The sequence below is a fragment of the Mus caroli genome, unplaced genomic scaffold, assembly GCF_978045245.1.
Source record: "Mus caroli unplaced genomic scaffold, Mus_caroli_1 scaffold_12, whole genome shotgun sequence".
In the NCBI taxonomy this organism is placed as follows: Eukaryota; Metazoa; Chordata; class Mammalia; order Rodentia; family Muridae; genus Mus; species Mus caroli.
Genome location: NW_028227267.1, coordinates 51,752,445 through 51,775,834, shown reverse-complemented (window position 1 = coordinate 51,775,834; position 23,390 = coordinate 51,752,445). Strand labels below are relative to the sequence as shown.

Below are 23,390 nucleotides of genomic sequence, written 5' to 3'. Positions count from 1 at the left end.
CTACGTCAGCTTTTCCTGCATGGCATCTGCCAGAAATCTATAAAGAACATCAAAGACAAGCGATGTGTCAATACTAAGTACTAGAGGAATTTTAGTCTAACATCTACAGCTGCAACGTACACTAAACACAACCTAACCTCTAGCCAAATAAAAACAAAAACCTCGCAGACTAAAGACTGATTTCCTCAGTTTCTTTAATTGGCACATCTGAAGATCTGAAGTCCCACAAGAAATTCTTTGGCATGCTAAAAAACAAAACAAAACAAAACAACAAAAAACAAACAAACAAACAAACAAACAAAAACCCAAGCAAAGCATACACACAAACTTTAAATTTTCAGAGCAAGCATAAGAACCAGACTCAGCCATGGCAAGTGGAATGGAATTATTATACTAAAAACTTTAAAACTACACCCTGGGGCTGGAGAGATGGCTCAGCGGGTAAGAGTACTGACTGCTCTTCCAAAGGTCCTGAGTTCAATTCCCAGCAACCACATCATGACTCACAACTATCTGTACAGCTACAGTGTACTCATATACATAAAATAAATAGATTAATTAAAAACAAAAAACTATACTCTGGCTTCTAACAGGAAAAGTGGACGATCTGGAGGACCAGGCAGGTAATGTGCACGGAGAATTCTAAGGAAGAACTGGAAGGAAACAACACTGGTACTGGGACAAAGATTGCCTTGGCTCCTCTTGCTAGTCTGAGTTTTCTGGGTCTGTGCTTATGGACAATTCTCAGTCATTGCTGTTGGAGAACCCTGCTATTAAGGTTGCAAGCCACCATGTCCTGATAGCTCTCTGAACTCTATACAAAATGGAGGAGTCCCTTTCTCATCAGGGCCCCCCTTTCTCTGCCTAACTTTATTTGGAGAGTGTCTCTGAGCAGAGTGACCTCATCTGAAGAATGATCCTGTGCATGACTGAGCACACAAGTCACACTCTAACTTCCTGCCCTTGTGATAATTACACACGGTGTTATGATCAATCAGCCCTCTCCACTCTTACCCCTAAGAGCCCTTATATACCCTAACCCTGGAACAATAAACTAGACTTGGCTCACGGAAGCTGTCTCCAGAACTCCTCAGTCTTCTGAACCTGTTTTCTGCTCTTGCTTCCTCTGCCCTCGGGCCAGTGGCCAATGGCCCTCCCCACCCAACCCCCAGGAGAAGGGAGAACCACAGTTGCTTCAAACATTTCTTCATTGTCTATTCTAATTGTGTGTATGTGTGGCATGAACTTTTCCTGGGGAGAATAACTGAACCTCTGAGCTTGAAGAAATCAACGTCAATGAAAATTTCCAGCCGGGCGTGGTGGCGCACGTCTTTAATCCCAGCACTCGGGAGGCAGAGGCAGGCGGATTTCTGAGTTCGAGGCCAGCCTGGTCTACAAAGTGAGTTCCAGGACAGCCCGGGCTATACAGAGAAACCCTGTCTCGAAAAACCAAAAAAAAAGAAAAAGAAAAAAAAAGAAAAAAAAAAAAAAAGAAAATTTCCAAAGCTAGGGCTCACGCAAGGGCCTACCAAGCATGCACAAAATACCACATAAGCCAAGAGTGGTGATGCACACCTGTAATCTCAGCTCTCGGGACATAGAAGGCAGAAGGATAGGGAGTTTAGAGATACCCTTGGCTACATAGCAAGTTTGAGGCTACGTTGGGATGTATAAAACTTTTGTAAAAAGCAGAAATGATTCCAAAACTGAAATCCAAACAATAGAGAAAAGTGAAAAAGATATAATGTCCAAGAAGTGTTAAGCGATAAATGGTATAGCATACTGTTGTGAAATGCTGTCTGCTGAGAAGAACAGCCATTACCATCTTTAAAAAAAAAAAAAAGCCGCTGCCTATCCCGCTCTGCGCGCTACGGCCCTCCCGGCACCCGCCGCTGTCCCGCTCCAGGCTGCCCTTGCTCCGAGGGCTGCCGCACTGGCCGTCCCAGTCAGCCCTCTTGTCTGGACGTCGAGCAGCAGCGGGCGGGAGCAGCCGGAGGAGGAGCCGCTGCCCGGAGGCGGCGGCCTGAGCCCATGGCGTACAGTCAAGGAGGCGGCAAGAAGGAAGTGTGCTACTACTATGATGGTGATATTGGAAATTATTATTATGGCCAGGGTCATCCCATGAAGCCTCATTGAATCCGGATGACTCATAACTTGCTGCTAAATTATGGTTTATACCGAAAAATGGAAATATATAGGCCTCATAAAGCCACTGCTGAAGAAATGACTAAATACCACAGCGATGAGTATATCAAGTTTCTACGATCAATAAGACCAGATAACATGTCTGAGTACAGTAAGCAGATGCAGAGATTTAACGTCGGAGAAGATTGTCCGGTGTTTGATGGACTCTTTGAGTTTTGTCAGCTCTCCACCGGTGGTTCAGTTGCTGGGGCTATGAAATTAAACCGGCAACAAACTGATATGGCTGTCAATTGGGCTGGAGGACTACATCATGCCAAGAAGTCAGAAGCATCAGGGTTCTGCTACATTAATGCTATTGTGTTTGCCATCCTCGAATTACTAAAGTATTATCAGAGAGTCTTATATATTGACATAGACATCCACCATGGTGATGGTGTTGAGGAAGCTTTTTATACAACAGATCGTGTGATGACTGTCTCATTCCATAAATATTGGGAATACTTTCCTGGAACAGGAGACTTGAGGGATATTGGTGCTGGAAAGGGAAAAATACTATGCTGTCAAGTTTCCCATGAGAGATGGTATAGATGAATCATATGGACAAATTTTTAAGCCTATCATCTCAAAAGTGATGGAGATGTACCAGCCTAGCGCGGTGGTGCTGCAGTGTGGCGCAGACTCCCTGTCTGGGGACAGACTCGGTTGTTTCAATCTAACTGTCAAAGGTCATGCTAAATGTGTAGAAGTAGTGAAAACTTTTAACTTGCCATTGCTGATGCTCGGTGGAGGAGGCTACACAATCCGGAATGTTGCTCGATGTTGGACATATGAGACTACAGTTGCCCTTGATTGTGAAATTCCCAATGAGTTGCCATATAATGATTACTTTGAGTATTTTGGGCCAGACTTCAAACTGCATATTAGTCCTTCAAACATGACAAACCAGAACACTCCAGAATATATGGAAAAGATAAAACAGTGTTTATTTGAAAATCTATGTATGTTACCACATGCACCTGGTGTTCAAATGCAAGCTATTCCAGAGGATGCTGTTCATGAAGACAGTGGAGATGAGGATGGAGAAGACCCGGACAAAAGAATTTCCATTCGAGCATCAGACAAACAAACGGATAGCTTGCGATGAAGAGTTTTCAGATTCTGAGGATGAAGGTGAAGGAGGTCGTAGGAATGTTGCTGATCATAAGAAGGGAGCAAAGAAGGCTAGAATTGAAGAAGACAAGAAGGAGACAGAGGACAAGAAGACAGATGTTAAGGAAGAAGACAAATCCAAGGACAATAGTGGTGAGAAAGCAGACACCAAAGGAGCCAAGTCAGAACAACTCAGCAACCCTTGAATTTGACTCTCCAACTTTAGGAACCTCAAAAAGTGAGACGATTCTGGGATAAGAAACCTTCCCTGTTTGAGGACATTGGCTTCATTTTATACTGTTTTAGCATGGACTGTATTTATTTTCAAAATGGCTTGTTTTTTTTTTTCTTGGCAAGTTTTATTGTGAATTTTTCTAATTATGAAGCAAATTTTTTCCCACCATGCTTAATGTGATTGTATTTAAATTGATGTGTTATTATGTCAAAAGCCGGATCTATTAAAGAAACAATTGGCCTTTCTGAGCTGATTTTTCCATCTTTTGTAATTATCTTTATTAAAAACTTGTACTTGGGAAAAAAAAAAGATTTATTTTATGTCTGTGAGTACACTGTAGCTGTCTTCAGAACAGGGCATAGGATCCCACCACAGATGGCTATGAGCCACCATGTGGTTGCTGGGAATTGAACTCAGGACCTCTGGAAGAGCAGCCAGTGCTCTTAACCACTGAGCCATCTCTCCAGCCCAGCCATCACCATCTTAACCAGAGCAGCTTACCATAAGATACCCGTAAGAGCCATCTGGGTGCAGCCTGTTCATATTCCTCCAGGGAAGTAGTGGAAAGAGTCCTGAGACCCTTGCCTGAGATTCCAGCCACTCTCCTGAACCTCTGTCCTAGCTGTGTGTAATTGGGCCCTAACTTCATGTGGTTCTTAGAAATAATAGTGTAGAATGTGGAAGATTAACTGAAAAGAGATCTCCACCTACAGCTATAGAGAAGTTGTCATTCATGGAAAGATGAGTCTTTTTAGTGGCATGTTGTTTGGGGGCCACCTCCGTGCCTGAAGGCGAGACCTACTGGTTCGCAAAACTACACTTGGGTAGGATCATTACTTTGGTCTGTCATTGTCCTATTTGGGATAAGCAGCTGCTGTTTCACCTCCCCAGGAAAGTCCATTCAACACATACACACATTGTGATAGGATATTTGAACCTGTTTCTAGCTGTGGTGTGGCTCAGCCCTTAGTACACACTTTTAATCCCTCTGGCTGGAATACAGATATGCCCTTCATACACACCTTCAATCCCAAATAATCAAGGCAAAGTTAGTTTGTTGAAGGAAACAGTCATATTTGAAAACACTGTCTAATTGAGTGGCAAAAAAATGAGGGATCAGAGAAATATTTGACAGAGTACAATCTGCCCAACTCTCAGGAGAAGAGAGAGGAAAGGAAAGCTACTTAAGGGAGAGAGACAGACAGACAGTCCAGGAAGAAGAGAGTACAGTGCCAGAATACATTAGAGTTTGTAGAATTGAACCTCAGTCCTCTGTAATATCAGTTAGTGTTCTTAACTGTGGGACTATCCCTCCATCCCCTTAATTTAAGTTTTTAAAAATATTGTATTTATTTTTATTTTATGTGTGTTGTTATTTGTCTACATGTATGTCTGAAATGAGGGTGTCAGAGTCCCTGGAGCTGGAGTTACAGTTATGAGCTGCAGTAGGGGTGCTAGGGATTGAATTCAAGTCTGTGGAAGAGCAGCCTGTGCTCTTAACTGCTGAGCCATCTCTCCAGCCCCCCTTAACATAATCCTGAACCTTGAAGGCCATTAGACAGTGTTCTCTGGCCTAATTTCATCCTTTCCTTCCTACTTGTTTCAGCACTTTTGTTTTTGCCTGTGATTGTGTGTGTGTGCAGGTTGAGTATCATTCAGCTCTGTGCTTGTGATGGTATTTATTCTGCTTGCTATTCTGAGTTTTCTGGATCTATGTTTAGTATCTATCATTACTTTGGGACACTTCTTAGTCATTGCTCCAAAGATTTCTTCATCCTCTAGTCTCACTGTGTGTAACAGGAGTTTTTATTTACCTGTCTCTGTCTGCTAATCTAGACCTTGTCCTGGAAGCGTCTAGCCTCCAAACTATCTAATCTAGGCCTGGAAGGTTTTCAGCCTCTGAGATTTTCTTAGTTAGGTTTCCATTGCTGTAAAGAGACACCATGACCAAGGCAACTCTTATAAGGGACAACATTTAATCGGGGTTGGCTTACAAGTTCAGAGTTTCAATCCATTATCATCATGGCAGAACGCATGGCAGTGTCCATGAAGGCATGGTACTAGAGAAGGAGCCAAGAGTTTTACATCTTGTTCCAAAGGCAAACAGGAGAAGACTGGCTTCCAGGCAGCTAGGAGAAGAGTCTCAAAGCCCTCCACAGTGTCACACTTCTTCTGGGATATTTCAAACTATATTCGTTTAGGCACCGGCGAGTCAGGACAGGAGGGCGGAGTTACCACTCAGCCCTGTGTTTGGTTTTTTTTGAAACGAGCGAGCGCCCTCTTCTGTTTCGCGAGAGGAATGGCAGAATTCTTCCTGGGAGCGGCTGGCGGCCCGGGAAGGGCTTGGCAGATGCTGATACAGGCACCCAGGTTTACAGAACACCAGCTTGCAGGGGTGATGGAGAGTGACGCTAGGTCGTACGTCACTTTCACAGTTCAGGGGACCTCGTGACGTCACAGCTCCCTCCGCGGCCTCTTCCGGGGAGGGAAGCCGCGCGCCCAGGCGGAAGTGACGTACTCCTGCGTTTCCCTTAGTGGCGGCATTTTAAGTTTAGTGATCTGGACAGGTTGATACACTTAAGTCACCGCCTGAGAGGAGACTGCAGGGTTCCCGTGGGTCCGCGAAATGGGCCCAGCTGGTCCGCCGACCTTCCGGTGCAGATGAGAGAACCGGGACTCCGCCTACGGGAGCGTCCGGGAAGCCTGGGTTGAACGAAAGGAGGAAAGGGCGCCCGCGGGCCATGGCCCCACCTCCAGGGGTAGGTCCCGCGTCTCTGCGGTTTGCTGCCGCCGCCAGCTGGCTGGTTGTCCGCCGTCGCCGCGTAGAGCACTTCCCGAAAGTGGTGGAGTTTCTGCAGTCCTTGCGCGCTGCTGCCCCCAGCTTGGTTTGCTACCGGCACCATGAACGCCTGTGTATGAGCCTAAAGGCCAAGGTACTAGAGAGAAGGACGTCTGGTTGGGACTAAGATCGGCTGGAAAAGGGTAGGTGTTCTGAGCCCTGTACCGTGCAGGTGGTGGTGGAGCTGATCCTGCAGGCGCGACCCTGGGACCAAGTCCTGAATGCCCTGAAGCATCACTTCCCAGAGTCCAGAACAGTAAGTACCACTGGACCCTGAAGCTGTGAGTTCTATCTTGGGCAGACCAAACTCAGGCGTGATGCAACCAAGTTGCCCCTGGGTCCTAGCATCCTCACCCAAATTTTTCGGTCTTCAATATCCTCAACAGACAAAAGAAGATAGGAAGCTTTTGGAGGCACAGGAAAATTTTTGCTTGCTTGTGAAGCACCTGTCAGAGGACCCACCTTCGAGCCTGCAGGTGAGAATGGTTGGTTTGGAGGATGTTAGGGGATTCCTGTTTTGTTTTTCTAAAATCCATCTGACCTGCTTCACTTTCCCACATACAGGAACTAGAGCAAGACTATGGGGAATCTTTTCTAGTTGCCATGGAAAAGCTGTTGTTTGAATACTTGTGTCAGCTAGAGAAAGCACTGCCTCCAGTCAGAGCACCAGAGGTTGTTGAGAAAGAAACACTTTAAGGGCGGAAGGCTGGGTGGCTTCCCGAGAATTATGATCTTCATATCTGTCACCTTGCCCACAGCTTCAGGATGCTCTAAGTTGGATTCAGCCTGGCTCGTTCATCACCTCTTCTGTTGCTTTGCGCCAGTATGGTATGGACATGGGGTGGCCATTTCCAGGTAAGAGAATCATCTGAGATAACTAGCAATTTGGAGGTTAGTGTTTAGCTCTACCAAACCTGAGTCAGCCGAATGGAAGTTATATGGGCCCGTGACACAAACCTGAGTTTTAACCTAGTTCTAATTTTATAAAGCATCTTATTTTATCTTTCAGAGAGCTCTACTTCTGGCTCAGGGAATCTGATAGAGCCCATGGAAGAGAGTCCTCATCAGCAAACAAGACCAGCATTCCACAGCCCTCTGCCTAAAGCTAAGCTTGGCCCTCACCAGCCAGCTTCACTGGAGCACCCAGAACACTTAGCTGGCAACCGCTTTAATCTGGCCCCTTTGGGAAAGCGAAAATTCCGATCACATTGGACATCCGCAAAGGCATGCCATAAAGAGCGGCCCACAGTCATGCTACTCCCATTTAGGAACATGGGCTTACCAGCTCAAGACGTATCTAACCCTAAAAGCGGGGAAGAACATGGTGTGGGCTCAGCAGCTTCTGTGGGAACAGAGCCAGTCTGCACGGAGAAGTCTAAGACTCCATCTCGGACTTTGGGGAAAAGGGCGTTAGAGGAGACCCCACCTGACTCACCGGCTGCAGAGCAGGGGTGAGAGCCTCTTCCCCTTCCTCAGGATTACTTTCCCTGCCTGCTTCCCCTCCTCACCCAACCTTTCCTTTGCCTTCCCCTCAGGAACAGTGTGAATTGCGTGGATCCTCTAAGACACTCATCACCGCCTCTTACAGTCAAGAAACCAGGTAAGCTCTGGACGAGACGGCTTTGGGACTTTCCAAGGCCTGTGCTCATCTAAAAGTGGGTTTAGGTTTTGTTTCTGCTTACTTTTTTTTTTTTTTTTTTTTTTTTTTTTTGAGACAGGGTTTCTCTGTATAGCTCTGGCTGTCCTGGAACTCACTTTGTAGACCAGGCTGGCCTCGAACTCAGAAATCCGCCTGCTTCTGCCTCCCGAGTGCTGGGATTAAAGGCGTGCGCCACCACGCCCGGCTCTGCTTACTTTTTTTTGAGACAGGTTTTTCTACATAACCCTGGCTGTCCTGGAAATTGATATCTAGACCAGGCTGGCCTTGAACTCAGAGATCCCCCTGCCTAAGCCTCCAGAGTGCTGGGATAAAAGGTGTGGGCCATCAAGCTAGGCTAAGAAAGAGGTTTTAATTGTGGTTTCTTTCCTGCAGTGCTGTCCCCAACCCCGTGTAGCTCTGTTATTACCATAGGGGACTTGGTTTTGGACTCTGATGAGGAAGAAAACCAGAAGGAAGGGAAGGTGAGTGGGAAGAAGCAGAAAGCCAAGCCAGAGGGTGGGCAGAACAAGGCAGGAATCCATGTGAAGTGTTCCCAGTTATAGGAATTATGCTTTCTTCTCTATAGGAGTTTTTGAAAAACTATCAGAAGACGAAGTTTGACACCTATATCCCCATGTTTTGTGACTACATCCCATAGTGTCCTGCCTATTCCTTTCTGGCTACCTCAACAGTTGTCACTCAGGCCCTCTGGAATACTCTGCACTCTGTCCATCTTCTGCTGCAGCTCTGCATGCAACTTAGTGGGAAAGACGAGGAAGTCCAAACCTGAGTTGCCTGGCTACATTGCTAAAAGCTTTGTACCACTTGAAAATTAAAGATTGATTTGTTTCACTATTGATGGGAAGAGGGGGAATAAAGACTTGCATAGGTCTGTGTAGGTCATTCCTCCGAAACATAACAGGCTTCTCTTAGCTGGTTGAGGCCCTTCTCATATTTACTCCTTTGGCAAGAGTTAAGATTTACCTAGAAGGGTTGGGAGAGAGCTTGGAAGGGAAACTGTCCTTATGCCATCCTAACAGTCATCCCTAAGGCCAGAATACACTTTGTAAACTTGCATGCTACCAAGTTAGCTTAGGCTGGCGTCAGTGCTTCCTGAGAATGACATTCATTTCCCTGGATCCCACTGGGTCAGGGTCAATCCCAGGAGGAACATCTAGATGCCAGCCTGTGCTGGAAGCCCAGCATCCATCTGTATGAGAGTGTTTCAAGTATAGAAGAACGTCTAAGCTGTTTAGACACGTGATGATGCCATTTAATGAAGCTGCTTAACATGATTCCCACAGCCTTCCCTTTCCAGACCAAGGGCTGCCATTTCTGTATGGATTAGCATCTTCTTAATCTTTGGGGGCTGTCCCCAGGGTCTCATTTGTTGATCTCACATCTCCTTCCTTGCCGCTCCGGTAGTGCCATTGCATTGTGCAGCTAGAGGCATGAGTGAGTAGAGTGAGAGCTGGAACTGAATGAGGCAGCCACCACCACAGGGGCTGCAGTAAGAGAGGCACGCCCTGTCGGGAGGCTCCAGTGGCAGTGTTGCTGCCTCAGGATAGTAGACTTCTTGGGTCTACTGGGGATTGCTGAAGATTGGATTCACTTGCTGGGTGACTCGAATAAAAGTAGTTCTCCGGCTTAGTTCCTTCAGTTTAGCAGCCCCTACATACGTGCATGTAGACCGGATGCCTCCTAGGATGTCACGGATAGTATGTTCCACATCGCCTTTAAAGGGGACTTCTACTATCTTTCCCTCTGAGGCCCTTGGAAAACAAAAACTTTTATTATCTCCTCCTGCAGAACTCTTTAAGCCCAGTTACTCGTCCTGTCTCTAACGTTTATACCTCTTCACCGTTTTTCTCTCAAGAGTGATACCGTACACTCCCCAGAGGGTATGACAACATCTTTCATAGAGTCGTCACCAGGAACATTCGGGTGCTAGCTTTCCATACATACCTGTAGTCAGCCACACCTCCTGAGTACTTCTTCATGGCCATTTCAGAACTCATTCCGTAGAAGAGCTTATATTTCTTGCCATCTCTCTCAATGAGTTCGCCACCTGATTCACTGTGCCCGGCCAGCATGCCACCCAACATCACAAAGTCAGCCCCTGCCCCTGCCAAAATCAAGAAGTTGGAAAAGATGCATCTGGCCGAGGTACCTATAAAGGCACCATCAAAAACAGCTTGTGTGAGTCTCACTTCCTGCTGGGTCTGTTTGCATAGCTGATCCACAGTTCCTTGAGACTGCCTCTACTCTGGCCTCTGGTCCCCAGTGGGGCTAATTTCCCCAAGAGTTTTAAAGACCTAGAGTTCCCTGACTGGCTTCTGCTTTTCCAATCTTATGGTAACTTCATTTTACAGTTCCCAGCTCAGTATGACTTTGGTTCTAAGACAATAGGTCTCCAAATTTTATAAAGATCACCTTGGGAATAGAAAAATGAATATTTGTAGTTCTGCGCCTCAGGGTGATTTTGTGGGTTAGATATATGGGTTTAGCAATCTGCATTTTCAATCTAGGGCATGTCATAAATGGCTCTGGCTCATGCTTGGGAGGGTCAGAATCCCAGGATTTCCTTGATTGCTCGTCCCAGTGACACTTTAGGTTTCTGGGGGGTCACTGGTTTATATTATGATTCTAAATGGCTGCTTCAGCTATGTCTCACTTGACATCTTGCCCTTAGACCCTCAGAGGTGATTTATCTTCTACAGGATCTTTCTGCCGTGCCCTCCCATTCTCCTTACCAAAAGCCTTTGCCACATCCCCAGGACAGCTGCAGCCTCCATCCTACAAAGTAAGGAATGCTGTGAGAGACAGCATAGATTTCTCAGGACTTCTCAACTGCCTAAGTCAAAGTGGACTAGAACTCATGTCCTGACCAGGATTTCACCAGAGCCCCACCCTAAAGAAAACAGTGGCTGCTGGGCAGCCGCAAACCCTCTCCAAGGTCTTGAGTCTTACTGAGATGATATGGCCTTTGAGGCCATGAGCAGCATCTGCACACTCCATCACTGCACTGAGCTGTGGATACCCCACTCCAGTTTTCTTCCGAGTTGTACAGACAGAGCCTGCGAAGAGGGACAGAGGTGAGAGTGAACTGGCCTATGGTTTTGCCTCCAACGGGACAGATGAGACGATGGTCTCAAGGAACCAGCTTACCAGGACCAATTCCCACTTTGATGATGTCAGCCCCAGAGAGGATTAACTCTTCTACCATCTCTCCTGTTACCACATTTCCTGCCTGAGACAATAATCAAAACAGAGCATTCTTAGGGTCGGTGGTGGAGAGCAGCTTTTGTGCTCTCATATAATCCATGCCTCGACTGTGACCTTCCAATTATAAATAAAGGTTACCTAGAGCCCTCAGGACTTTCCACCAACTCCAAAGGACCTAGATTCCCAGTTACCCTTCCCATCCCACATACATACTTTGACTTAGTGTGAAGGATAGAGGAAACAACATTGTCTAGGGTAAAAACAGGACCAGAATGACCTTTAAGGCAGCAAGGTGGGCAACAAGACATAAAGTGGCATTAAAGAGCAGCTGCTGAGTCGGAAACCCCACTCAGTAGTGCCCTTTCACTGCTAGGGGACTGCTGCCCAGTCCTGAACTCTACCTTGAAAAACACGGAAAGTCACAGGAATGTGGGCTAAAATATCCATCTGCCCAACAGTATGTGGACAGTGCGACATCCCCCTTCAATGCTGTGAAGAAAATGAAGCCTTGGATTTCATCTCTAATAAGCTTCTAAAAAATAAAACATAGTTTTTATATGATGCTTTTTGTTGTTAGTTTGAGACAAACTCTCGGGGCTGGTCTTGAACTGTTTCTATCCCCCAAGTACTGGGATTATAGATAGGTATCAATGTCAGGCTTTCACGTAACACTTTCTATTGTAGCACAGGACCACTTCAGTAGACGGACACATGTACGACAGGTATGGGTAACGTTTGCAAATGTTCCATGTTTTTTAAGTCCTTGATTAATGAATTTTGAACCATGACAGTAACGTAGAGTAGAAATATCATGATGCAGCAGAGACCAAGTACTGATATAACAACATGAAACATCAGGAAAGGGGAGACAAAAGTAATGACAATAGAGTGTGGTGGTGCATACCCTTAATCCCAGCCCTCCAGAGGCAGGCAGACCTCTGAGTTTGAGATCAGACTGGTCTATAGAGTTAAATTCAAGGCAGCTAGAGAGAGAGAAGCCTTGTCTCAACAAAGCAAAATGTAGAAACATACCATGATGGTGTGTTGGGGGAATCGCTTCCGTACATCCTTTACAAATTCAACAAAATGTTCAGAGTAGCCATTAGCCACATCCAGGCATATATATTTTACTTGGGGAACAGCTTCCAGGATCTGTTCCAGCTGCTCAAAGTCAGCAGAGCCTGTGCCTGAGCTGGCAGCTAGACACTGTGGAGAAAGAGCATCGTATCAGAAATGAGGTAGTAAGTGGCGAATAAGGAGGGTTGAATTCCAAGAGCCCCTCCCTCCCCCAAAAAAAGGATTCCTGGAAAACTAATGAGCAGGGTAGGCCCAGGGTTACCTCAAGACAGTCAGGATTCTGGCTAGCAAACTCTTGCCACTGATGGATGCTGTAGTGCTTATGGATGGCAGTGAACAGGGAGAACTGAGGAGAAAAAAGAACCATCAAAAGGGCAGAGACTTTATTAGGCTATCTAGATAAAGCTTTGCACTGCCTGGAAAGAAGAACAGTATAAGGAAGTTCATGGTTGAGCTGACTCCAACCACTATTGGTCCTACAATCCCAGTACAGCCTTTACTCTCATTAGCACTTGTCTGGTATTCCTACCAAAGTACTGTGGTCCAGGTTGGATTTCACCTACTAGCACATTTATTGTTCATGACCTTAAAAGTGGTAGGGACATGCTCTTGGTACAGTAAAACAAGTAACAGGGCTGGAAGAACTAAAGAGGCTAAATGGAGAGGGAGTTTGTCTTCACTCAGCTCCAAGAGGATCCAGTTCTCAATCTGTTTTTCTCTCTTTTGGTTTCCTGGCTGGCAGTAATCCAACAAGTCACACACACAGTTAAAAAGTTTAAGACTAGCAGAGCAACAAAATACTATTGCAACCATTCTCTTTTTCTGCTGGAAAAGAACAGATTTTTCATGTTAGGGACATAAACATGCAAATGCAGATATCAATATTATCTCCTAGGCAAATTAAAAAAGGCAATGATTCTCTGGCAGTGGTGGCGCACACCTTTAGTCTCAGCACTTAGGAGGCAGAGGCAGAGAGAGCCTGATCTACAAAGCAAAGTTCCAGGACAGCCAAGGTTATACAGAGACCCCCCCCACCCCGTCTTAACTAAATAAATAAAACTTCTGACCCCTGAAATTGCAAATATCTCAATACTCTGAGGACGGTACTGAGAATGCTGGCGTTTTTGCTTTCTGAGCATAAATGTGCAACCCCAAGAGTCAACAGTTGGTTGAAACAGCACAGATTTTACAAGTGAGAACAAACACAAGGAAGTCATGTATCAGCCAGCCAGAGAGAGTTCTATGCAGAGAAGCTGGTATTCTGCTTTCTCAGGAAAAATCAACTGTCAACAAGTTCATAAACAAAAGCTATGGTGGTCAGCAGGTCTTAGAGATATGTTGCTGTACTAAATTCACCTAATCCATACAAACCCTAAGAAACACCGAAACACCTTTTTTTTTTGGTATCTAATTTATTTATTTTTATCATTATTGAGACTTGGCTATTTTTCTAAAATTTGGTTTCTGTAGTACTTGTCCACAATATTGAAATCTATTTCCCAGTAAGGTTCATGGATTATAGCATGTCTTTTTAACAGATTTGCCAATTCCCCAAATCCACCTGTGAGAGAAGACAGACAAGATAACAGCCAGAACCCTGAAGAATTAGTAAATGGTAACCAGAATAAAGTGATAAAACTCCATAATTATCAATCTCAGAGAAAGCACAACAAACATTCTACAAAAACAGAAAAACAAACAAACAAAAACCAAGGTCTTTAAGGCCAACAGCCACAAATAGAAACAGAACCCACCAACTAGGGATACTAGGATTAATCAGCAAAGCACATTATGTTCTCCAAAGCGCCCAGGCAACTATCTACCATCTCAACTACATGCATAGAGGCAAGTGATATTACTGTCAGGAGCAGTGTCTTCCATTTTCAAAGGGAACAATCTGTATTTAAGAACAAAACTTCCATTTGGGACAGATCTCAGAAACTCCCAGGAACCTAAAAGAACCTTAAAGAAGTGAAAAATTAAAATAATAGTAGGCATACAAGAAAACTAATAAACTCCTTTTTTCTGTAATATCCCAGATTGAAAATTTTTAAATACTCAAAACAGTATTTAATTTCTGGACTAAACAGTGACTGCTTAATGTTCAAACAATGACTGACTGAAGAAATGCATGTGATTGGCTTGACCTGGGTGGGCACTGGAAGAATTTGATAAAGTATATAACTTATGGGAGATTATAAATAAAAAAGATGAAACAGATATAATTTTGAATCTCACTAGTTCAGACAGATCTTTGAACTGATCAAATGGTTCTTAGTAATGGAAAAAAAAAAATAGTAAACCCAACATTCTGTTAATTGCCAGAGACTAAGAGTAGAGATGCAATTCCTCTGTAGCCAGCTGGGAGAAGATCTGGTAGTGGGCATAAGGTTAATCTCACCTTACAGAGAACCCTAGCCATTTCAAAAGTGCCCACGGTATCCATATTGGCAGCAATGACGGGGATGCCACTGTACATCTGCTTTGAGTTCCGGAACGAAAATGATCTTGTGAGCTCTACCTGCAGACATTAAGAGGACATTAAGCTTTTCATTCATTCAGAAAATATGTATCGTTCTCGAACCCGACAGCTTTCTTGGACCTGGTCCATTAGAAGCTTGAGGTAAAAAAAAAATAATAATAATAATTAAAAAAAATTTTTTTAAAAAAAGGAAGACAACTGGCTCACCTCACTTCGAGACTTAAGAGTGCTGCGTTTGGGCCTCAACAGGACATCCTTGAAGTCAAGTTTCACATCATTATCAATATGAGGCATGATGCAAAGCTGGAGTTAGATTTAAAAAAAAAAAAATGAGGCTATAAAACTGGGAAATAACAAAGTTCGCTTCTCACGCTTAAACTGTGTAAAGTCAGATCAGGGTGTGGTTCTTGAAGTCTACCTGGGACCATCCAGTGTCTGGATTACCCTAATGCTTCATTCCCAGGTATGATTTTTGGGGAGAATTGGGAAAAGATTATGGTTCCTGAAGGTGCTTCCTTACCTAATTACTCTCCCTTTTCTCGCCCCTGCAAAGGGCAACTTAGAGTAAGAAGCTGACTTAGGGATGAGAAAAGAGATTTTAACCAGCTTCCGGCATAGCGGTACTCACTTCCTGTTGCTTTGACTCAGGTGGCAGTTGACCAAAGATTCTTTTGCTTAGCAACTAGCCGCGTGCAGCCTCGATGAGCCTTCAGGGCCACTCGAACGAGTTCCGCTAATTGCAAACTCGACTACCCAAGGAATTCTAGCTTCGGGCTCTGTGCAAGGCCTTCTGGGTAACAGAGTCCACACACTCAGGCTGCCGTTGAGTGCGAGCGGCAGAAGAACTACAACTCCTAGGATGCAAAGGACAGAGCTACCTCCAAGCATGATGGGACAAGTAGTTTGTTCCGTTCCAGCTCGCCGCTAACACCAGTCCGGTGGCCACGCGAGGGGTCTCAGGGTGCCGTCTGGCTGTTCCTAGCCGACTTGCCTTTCTCTTTACAACCCCACTGACACAGAACACGAGGGCACTCCTGAGCGTTTCGGGAACCGAGTGGAAAGAGGAGAGGGTGGGTCCAGAGAGTGACCCGGAAGCAGAAGTGTTCCTTGCCGTGGAGTGCTGGGAAGCGGCAGCGGCAGCAGCGACCACAGCGGGAGAAGCAGCACTCTAGCCGCCTGCAACCCCAACCTGGGAGGAAGATGCTAATTAAAGTGAAGGTGGGAGCGTTTCCAGACTTTCCAAGACTCGGTGCAGGGTTGGCCGCTGCGCCTTAGAGGGGAGGCGGGAAGGAAAACCATGCCTTTCCTGAACTTGGAGGGCTGACACCCTCGGGGCCCTGCGCGAGGCTTGATGGGAACTAGGGGGACCCCGGGAGGCTTTGAGCTCTGGAGGCCGATCCAGCCAGAAGACTTCGGGTCTTACAAGGAAGCCTGTCCTACTTTCTTGCCAGGTCTGTATTCAGACCCAGAAGGAGGCAGCGTTTGTCCTGGTCTCATGTATTCAAGCCCTTGCAGTCATAGAGAGAAGGCCTGGCAGCAGCTTGGCTCCTCACTCCAGAATTTTTGGGGGGAAGCTTTGTCCCCTGTTCTTCATGCCTAGATTGTATACTTCCCTCAGGCCCTAACACAGGCTCCCGCCAGAGCACAGCACCGAAGCATTAGTCTGATGAAAGTGAGGGCCTTTCAGTAGCTAGACTACGAGCCAAGGTTAGTGTCTCACCCGTCTTACAGTAGCTAAGCTCGGAGTGGTACTAGGCACCTTCCAGTCGGAACTGGACATTAAGAACTAGCGTCACTTCTTTGGCTAATTTAGGCTACTTATCGGTGCGTTGGTTCTTGGTACTCTTGTCTTCAACTCCTGTAGATGTTCAGTTTTAAACCTTTATCAGGCCATTCTGCTGTTTATACCCTTGTATATTTAGACAGAGACACAAAAATGATAATAAGGAGGCCTGGCATTTATCTGACCTTTTCATTGCTGTGTTAAGTCTATCTTCAGTTACTGGACACGTCAACTATTGGCCTTTTTTTCTTCAGTCCTTCCAAAAAAACTTTAATTAAAGATTGAAGCCAGAGGGCAGGTTGATGATTACTGTTTTTCAGACATGGGTAATCTATGAATTAGCAATAGGTCGTTGACTCTTTTTGTTTAGTTTGTTTTGTTTTGTTTTTGGAGACAGGGTTTTTCAATGCAGCCCTGGCTGTCCCGAAACTCACTCTGTAGACCAGGCTGGCCTCGATCAGAAATCCGCCTGCCTCTGCCTCCCGAGTGCTGGGATTAAAGGCATGTGCCACCACTGCCCAACAGGTCTTTGAGTTTTAAACACCATTTTATTCTTTGTTTTTAATATATACAACACTGTGTTTTGGGTAGGCTTCTCAGACTTAATGGATCATAAGAACAGTAGTCCCTCCCTGTTCAGTGGATCTATGATGATGGTGGTGGAGGAGGAGGTGGTGGAGGTGGAGGATCACTTGGGTTTTTGAACCAGCCTCTGTAGCCTAGGCTGCTCTCAAGCTTGTGGAGATCCATCTGTGTTAACCCTCTAATTGCTAAGACAAGCTGATGGCAGCCCACCCCCCACCCCCAGACCCCCATCCACAGTCTCACAGCCTCCTGCATGTGAACCTCCAGAGGCTAGGATTACAGGCAGACATCGTCTTAGTATTGGCCACTCTCCTGTTCTGCAGCACCTGCCTATTCTTTTTTTTTTTAATCACATCTTTAGTATATGTATGTGTATGGGTGCTCTCCGTGCTTATATGTCTTTGCACCTGTGTGCCTGGTGCCCAAGGAGGCCACTAAGATTCCCTGGAACTGGAGTTACAGGTAGTTGTGAGCCACCATGTGAGTTCTGGAATCCAAATCCAGCTCCATGGAAAGAGTGCTCTTAACCACTGAGGCATCTCTTTAGCCCCACTTCTGTCTAATATTAATCCCTTTGTCCATCTCTTTCTTGCATACACACACACAACACGCACACACACTGTGAATGTTCTTTGGAGATTAATTATTCATTTTTCAGCTGTTTCTCTGTATTGCTGATTTCTTGCCTGTCTGTACCACTTTCTTCTTCACAGTTAAGTCCTTCCTGGTTTGGTTTTGTTTGGAATGGCATAGGACATGTGTATGGTAGCCTAAACCATTTCTGAATGAAATGTGTTACCTTATGTCTGTGGACCTCAAATAAAATGTAGCATCTTCTATCATAAGTTACCGTCCCATTACCTTAATCGAGGGTTAATCCTGCTAGTCTGTCTGCCAGGTATTTGGAACACAATTTTTTTTTTTTTGAAAGATTTATTTGTTATGTATACAGCGTTCTGGCTGCATGTATGCCTACAGGGGAGAAGGGGTCACTGGATCTCTGTGAGCCACCATGTGGTTGCTTGAAACTGAACTCAGAACCTCTGGAAGAGCAGCCAGTGCTCTTAACCTCTAAGCTATCTCCAGCCCTTCTTTTCTTTTTGTATAAATATCTTGAAGTGGAATTACTAGGCTGTGTAGATGTTATATATAACTTTAAAAGAACTGCCAAATTGTTTTCCAGGGAGTCTACCAGTTACCTTCCCAGCCTGCAGTAGCTGGAATGCAGCATTCCAGTTGCCTTATTACATAGTGAGACCGTGTCTCAAAACAACAAACAAAAACCTCCAATCCATAATATAGAGATCTTTCACCATCACAGTATGATAACTTTGTATCAAGAATATTTCCTGGAAACATGTGGTAGTGCATGTCTTTAACCCCAGTACTCAGGAGGTAGAGGCAGGCAGATCTCTGAGTTCCAGGCCAGCCTTGTCTACAAATGGAGTTCCAGGACAGCCAGGAACATTATACAGAGAAACCCTGTCTCAAGAAACAAAACAAAAACAAGCAAGGGATACCTTTTAGGCCTGGAGAGACAGCTCAGTGAGGAAGAGCACTTGGTCTGTAAGCATGAGGGCCTGAGATTCCCAGCACCCACCCAGGAAAGGGCAGGCCTGTCATGGCTGCTCACACCAGGCCAGTGGTGAGACTCTGTTTCAAAATATGTGTGTAGGCATACATTTTTTTGCAACCTACTTTGAATAAGGGTCCAACCTCTCCTCTAGCCCATCACCCAGCAGAGGTAGAGGAAGAGAGGAGTTACTAGGATTTGGGAGAAGTGGACCTGTTCGCAATAGTTCAGTCTTCTTGGGCAGCAGTTCAGTCCCATACTAAACACCAAATACAACTCAGCAGCTGCAGAGCAGTGCTGTAGACACTAGGCACGAAATGGCAGCTAGAGTCCAGTCCTTCCAGCAATCAGACATCAGGCACGACCAGCAACTGGAGTTCAATCCTGAAAAAACCGGCAGGTTCACCAACCAGCCTGAGGGGAGGCCGCAGAAGCAATAAGCTGCTGCAGGAACCTCGAGAGCAGTTCTTGGGCGAGTTTTTCTTAGCAAAGCTGTGTAAGGTGAACCTGTACATGAGTGTCATTAGGTAGTGCAAACCAAACCAAGGCTCAGTGCTGTCTGTGGGGTCATATTATACACCTTCATCAAGCAGCCTTTCTCCTGTGCCTGTTTCAGGATAGCAGTGTTGTTTCACATGTTTGCTTTAGCAAGATACCCTTTCACCTGTGTGCCCCAGCAAAACATCATTTGATGTAACTAACATTCTATTGTGTGTGAGCTTAATAACATTAATTTTTTTTTGGTTTTTTGGGTTTTTTTTTTTTTTTTTTTTTTTGAGACAGGGTTTCTCTGTGTAGCCCTGGCTGTCCTGGCACTCACTTTGTAGACCAGGCTGGCCTCGAACTCAGAAATCCACCTGCCTCTGCCTCCCGAGTGCTGGGATTAAAGGCGTGCGCCACCACGCCCGGCATAACATTAATTTTTATTATTGACAATTTAAAGCCTGTACAGAAAACCAAACCAAAATGGGAGTGGTACCACATATCTGTAGTCCTAGCATGTGTGTGTGTTTTGTGTCTGTGTGTGTGTGTGAGTATGTGTTGGGGGAGGGGTAAAGGCAAGAAAAATCAATTCACGGTTGGCTGTGCATTGCAGACCAAACCCTTAGTCACTGGGGACTAGGAAAAGTATGACTTCTCTTCTGTCTTCTCTTCAGTTTCTTTCAGATTGTGGCCATGCTTTCCTGGACTCTTGGCTTTTTCTGTCTCTGTCTGTACTACCCACTGCTCCTTGTGCTGTGTGGCTGTCCAGAAACACAAACAACACATTGTTCTCCCTTCTTTGTATGCCTCCTTTACACAGCTGCCAAGATTACAGCTTGCCTGCCCTGGGGTTTTTTTCTTTAAACTTAAGTAAAATTTTCCTTAAAAAGTTCAAGTTATCCTTGGCTACATAGCCCAGCCTAGGATACGCCTTAAAATAAAAAGCAAAATCCTGTATTATTCATCCATAGAACCATATCATCTCAAATTACCTCCATCCTGATATTTTGAAACAAAGCCCAGAAAGCATAGCATTTATTTATTTATCTATTTGTGAAAGAATTGCCACACAGAAATAGATGACTGGTGGGCATGGTAGCACATGCTTTTTTCTCATGAGTTCAAGGTTAGCCTGATCTACATAGACAGTTTCAGGTCCCATCTCAAAAAAACAACAAAATTAAATGACTTTTTACTATCAACAAATGACCCACTGTTCATTTGGTTTATCTGGCTCTCATGTTTATTTTTTAAAATATACTTCACTTTCTTCCTCATTTCTTATCAGTTGCTAGTTAGATCACAGGCTAGACTATTCTTTATGTATTATATCTGAAATATATTATATTGAAGAAAATAGAAGGGAAAAAAAAAAAACTAAACTAGGCCAAGTGTGGTGTTTGTGGTCAGGATTGCTGCAGGCCCTTCAGATCTATCTGTAAGAGCACATACCAAAGCCGTTGGGCACACACCTAAAATCACAGCAGTTAGAGAAAGCTAAGACAGGAAAATTCCAAGGCCAGACTGGAATAATACATGGTGAGTTCCAGGCCAGTCTAGGCTGCCTAGTAAAAGCAATACAAAAGATGATGGATGGATTAGAGATTGTGTGAATCACAGATTTATAGTTTGTACACAAATATATTTGGTTACCTAGTTTTAGCCTGTGGAAATCAAGCAATTTGAGTTGTAGTTTAGGATTTAGATAGAATTCTGGGACACATAGGAAAGAATCTAATGTTCAACTCCAGCATTTCAAAATAAAATCAAATGTAGTTGGTGGTGATTACCTGTGCCCTTGAAAACTTTTTGCATTGTGTAAATGTAATCTGTGTCCTGGAATATTTAAGTCCTTACTTTAGGATTGCTTGACCTAGTTCACTTGTCATTGCATCTCATCCAAAGAATTCCTGATATTCTTGCTGACATGGGTTGGCGGGTAGGGAATGGCTTGTGGCATTAAGGGGATCAAATGGGTTCACAGAACGCCGCTGTCTTACACTGCCTGATGACATGGGCTGTGGCACAGCCTGATTCTTCAGGGTAGTGTTGCTGAGAATATATACATACATCTCTCAGCAGAGAGAACCCCAGAGACGAAGATAAGATGTTACACTTAGAACATGTCTTGCCAGGCAGTGGTAGTGCATACCTTTAATCCCAGCACTTGGAAGGCAAAGATCGGGGCCACACAAAGAAACCCTGTCACCCCCCAAAAAAAAATCTTCTATTTTTGTGAAAAGACACTATGATAAAAGAACGTATTTAATTTGGAGCTTACAGTTTCAGAGGGGAAGTCCAATACTATCATGGCAGAGAGGATGGCAGCAGACAGGTAGGCATGGTTCTGGAGCAGACGCTAAGAGCTCAAACCTCAGTCCACAAGCATGAGGCAGAGAAAGAGAACATGGCTTGGGCTTTTGAAGCCTCCCACAAGACCACACCTCTAATGCTTCCCAGTTCCACCAACTGTGTGCCACATATTCAAACATGAGCCTATTCTCATTCAGTCCACCACAGAAAGTATCTTGGTATCGGGCTGTGGGATTTACGCCATCTTTGCCTGTTTTAGACGCTGACTGGGAAGGAGATTGAGATAGACATCGAACCCACAGACAAGGTGAGTCAGGTGTACTCAGCATCCTTCCTCCTTTCTCTGTGTGTGTGCTTGCATGTGTGTGCTTGCATGTGTGTGCTTGCATGTGTGTGCTTGCATGTGTGTGCTTATGACCGTGGTCCTTTCCTTCTCAGGTTGTCTATCTATACAGCCTTTGTTCTTAGCATTGGTTTGGTTGGTTGGTTGGTTTTCCGAGACCGAGTTTCTCTCTGTGTACCCCTGGCTGTCCTGGGACTCAGACTGGCCTTGAATTCATAGAGAGCAGCCTGTCTCTACCTTCCAAGTGCTGGGACTAAAGGCCACTATTTGTCTAATTCTAAGCAGCCTCTGACCACTGTTTCTCCAAAGGTGGAGCGAATCAAGGAGCGTGTGGAAGAAAAAGAAGGGATTCCCCCCCAGCAGCAGCGGCTCATCTACAGTGGCAAGCAAATGTAAGCTTGGGTGGGAAGTGAGGATGAGCGACGAGGCTACAGGTTCATCGGGCCTGCGCTGCTTCAGTGTGTCCCTGCTTGCCGCTCTTTCGCAGTCTGATGAAGCACATAGAGTCTTCTCAGAATATAAGAGAAAGCGTAGAATATTCCAGACTTAGAGTAAAATAGATTGGATTGTAAACTAATATTGAGGTAGTTAACAAACTACTAAAACAAATTTGCAGAATAGTAATATATGTGCTTTATGCCTTTAAATTGATTATGTTCAGGTATGTATTTATAGGTATGTACACTTGAGTGCAGGTGCCCTCAGATTTCAGAGCTGTCAGATCCCCTGGAACTTTATTTAAGTGAGATTGTGAGCCTCCTGAAGTGGGTACTGGGATCTGAACTCAGGTCCTCTGCAAGAGGAGCAGTTTGAGCTTTTAACTTCTGAGCCATCTTTCCAGCCCTCCTTATTAATATCTTATTATAAGGTCTAATGATTAGTCTGATAATTGCTTTTTTCTTGTTTTTACATTTTCAAGATACTTGCAAATAGTCATAATGTGCTATAATCTAATTTCTATTGTATAAGCTATCATACTGTTAACACTGTGGGTCTCTTTGTATTCAAAATTAAGTACTAATTACCCTTAGAGGTTAGTAAAGAAATATTTTTCTCATACAGTTTCATAGGCCTCTCAGAGATCCACCAAACTCAGGTTACAAATGCCCATTTTAGATGAATTTCTAATGCTTTTTCTTCCCTGTAGGAATGATGAGAAGACAGCAGCTGATTACAAGATTCTAGGTGGTTCCGTCCTCCACCTGGTGTTGGCTCTTAGAGGAGGAGGTGGTCTTGGGCAATGAAGAAACTTGGTTCCGTTTACCTCCTTGCCCTGCCAATCATAATGTGGCATCACATATCCTCTCACTCTCTGGGACACCAGAGCCACTGCCCCCTCCCTTGGATGCCCAATCTTGTGTGTCTACTGGTGGGAGAATGTGAGGACCCCAGGGTGCAGTGTTCCTGGCCCAGATGGCCCTTGCTGGCTATTGGGTTTTAGTTTGCAGTCATGTGTGCTTCCCTGTCTTATGGCTGTATCCTTGGTTATCAATAAAATATTTCCTGGCCTTCTGGACTC

The 23,390-nt window shown here is 44.9% G+C and overlaps 3 protein-coding genes and 1 pseudogene across 9 annotated transcripts; 3 read left to right on the top strand and 1 right to left on the bottom strand.

Annotated features, from left to right (window-relative positions):
- The first annotated feature begins 1,980 nt into the window (after positions 1–1,980).
- LOC110309486 (histone deacetylase 2 pseudogene) lies at positions 1,981–3,735 on the top strand (annotated as a pseudogene).
- Positions 3,736–6,048: 2,313 nt separating this feature from the next.
- Tinf2 (TERF1 interacting nuclear factor 2) lies at positions 6,049–10,983 on the top strand. 4 transcript variants are annotated; one of them, XM_029469001.2, is made up of 9 exons: positions 6,049–6,288; positions 6,541–6,624; positions 6,755–6,844; positions 6,933–7,040; positions 7,127–7,223; positions 7,378–7,819; positions 7,904–7,968; positions 8,401–8,489; positions 10,728–10,983. In XM_029469001.2, exons 1-9 carry the CDS (start codon positions 6,271–6,273, stop codon positions 10,812–10,814), a joined length of 1,080 nt encoding a protein of 359 aa, XP_029324861.1. In that variant the 5' UTR covers positions 6,049–6,270; the 3' UTR covers positions 10,815–10,983. The 4 variants fall into 4 exon arrangements, with proteins under 4 accessions (XP_029324861.1, XP_021038329.1, XP_021038330.1 ...); XM_021182670.3 differs by having other exon boundaries at positions 6,049–6,462; XM_021182671.2 differs by lacking the exon at positions 10,728–10,983 and adding an exon at positions 8,594–8,862 and having other exon boundaries at positions 6,049–6,462.
- Gmpr2 (guanosine monophosphate reductase 2) lies at positions 9,259–15,590 on the bottom strand. 4 transcript variants are annotated; one of them, XM_021182673.3, is made up of 10 exons: positions 15,420–15,590; positions 14,999–15,094; positions 14,711–14,830; positions 12,572–12,655; positions 12,265–12,438; positions 11,176–11,257; positions 10,978–11,084; positions 10,761–10,803; positions 9,973–10,132; positions 9,259–9,779 (listed from the first exon to the last, which is right to left on the bottom strand). In XM_021182673.3, exons 2-10 carry the CDS (start codon positions 15,083–15,085, stop codon positions 9,590–9,592), a joined length of 1,047 nt encoding a protein of 348 aa, XP_021038332.1. In that variant the 5' UTR covers positions 15,086–15,094; positions 15,420–15,590; the 3' UTR covers positions 9,259–9,589. The 4 variants fall into 4 exon arrangements, with proteins under 4 accessions (XP_021038332.1, XP_021038333.1, XP_029324862.1 ...); XM_021182674.3 differs by having other exon boundaries at positions 15,312–15,425; XM_029469002.2 differs by lacking the exon at positions 14,711–14,830.
- Positions 15,591–15,720: 130 nt separating this feature from the next.
- Nedd8 (NEDD8 ubiquitin like modifier) lies at positions 15,721–23,379 on the top strand. Its single transcript, XM_021182677.3, has 4 exons — positions 15,721–16,009; positions 21,788–21,835; positions 22,181–22,263; positions 23,019–23,379. The coding sequence occupies exons 1-4, from the start codon at positions 15,992–15,994 to the stop codon at positions 23,113–23,115; spliced, it is 246 nt and encodes an 81-aa protein (XP_021038336.1). The 5' UTR covers positions 15,721–15,991; the 3' UTR covers positions 23,116–23,379.
- Positions 23,380–23,390: the final 11 nt, after the last annotated feature.

What these genes read in the sequence shown, in the direction of transcription:
- Gmpr2 (XM_021182673.3), bottom strand. Translation starts at nt 15,085, where the DNA reads ATGCCTCATATTGATAATGATGTGAAACTTGACTTCAAGGATGTCCTG. An exon ending in CTCTTAAGTCTCGAAGTGAG is followed by an intron (nt 14,831 to 14,998) that starts GTGAGCCAGTTG and finishes TAATGTCTGCAG; the next exon opens with GTAGAGCTCACAAGATCATT. An exon ending in CAAAGTGGGAATTGGTCCTG is followed by an intron (nt 11,085 to 11,175) that starts GTAAGCTGGTTC and finishes CCCTCTTCGCAG; the next exon opens with GCTCTGTCTGTACAACTCGG.
- Tinf2 (XM_021182670.3), top strand. Translation starts at nt 6,271, where the DNA reads ATGGCCCCACCTCCAGGGGTAGGTCCCGCGTCTCTGCGGTTTGCTGCC. An exon ending in TCACCGGCTGCAGAGCAGGG is followed by an intron (nt 7,820 to 7,903) that starts GTGAGAGCCTCT and finishes CCTTCCCCTCAG; the next exon opens with GAACAGTGTGAATTGCGTGG. An exon ending in TCTTACAGTCAAGAAACCAG is followed by an intron (nt 7,969 to 8,400) that starts GTAAGCTCTGGA and finishes TCTTTCCTGCAG; the next exon opens with TGCTGTCCCCAACCCCGTGT.
- Nedd8 (XM_021182677.3), top strand. An exon ending in ACATCGAACCCACAGACAAG is followed by an intron (nt 21,836 to 22,180) that starts GTGAGTCAGGTG and finishes GTTTCTCCAAAG; the next exon opens with GTGGAGCGAATCAAGGAGCG. An exon ending in ATCTACAGTGGCAAGCAAAT is followed by an intron (nt 22,264 to 23,018) that starts GTAAGCTTGGGT and finishes TCTTCCCTGTAG; the next exon opens with GAATGATGAGAAGACAGCAG.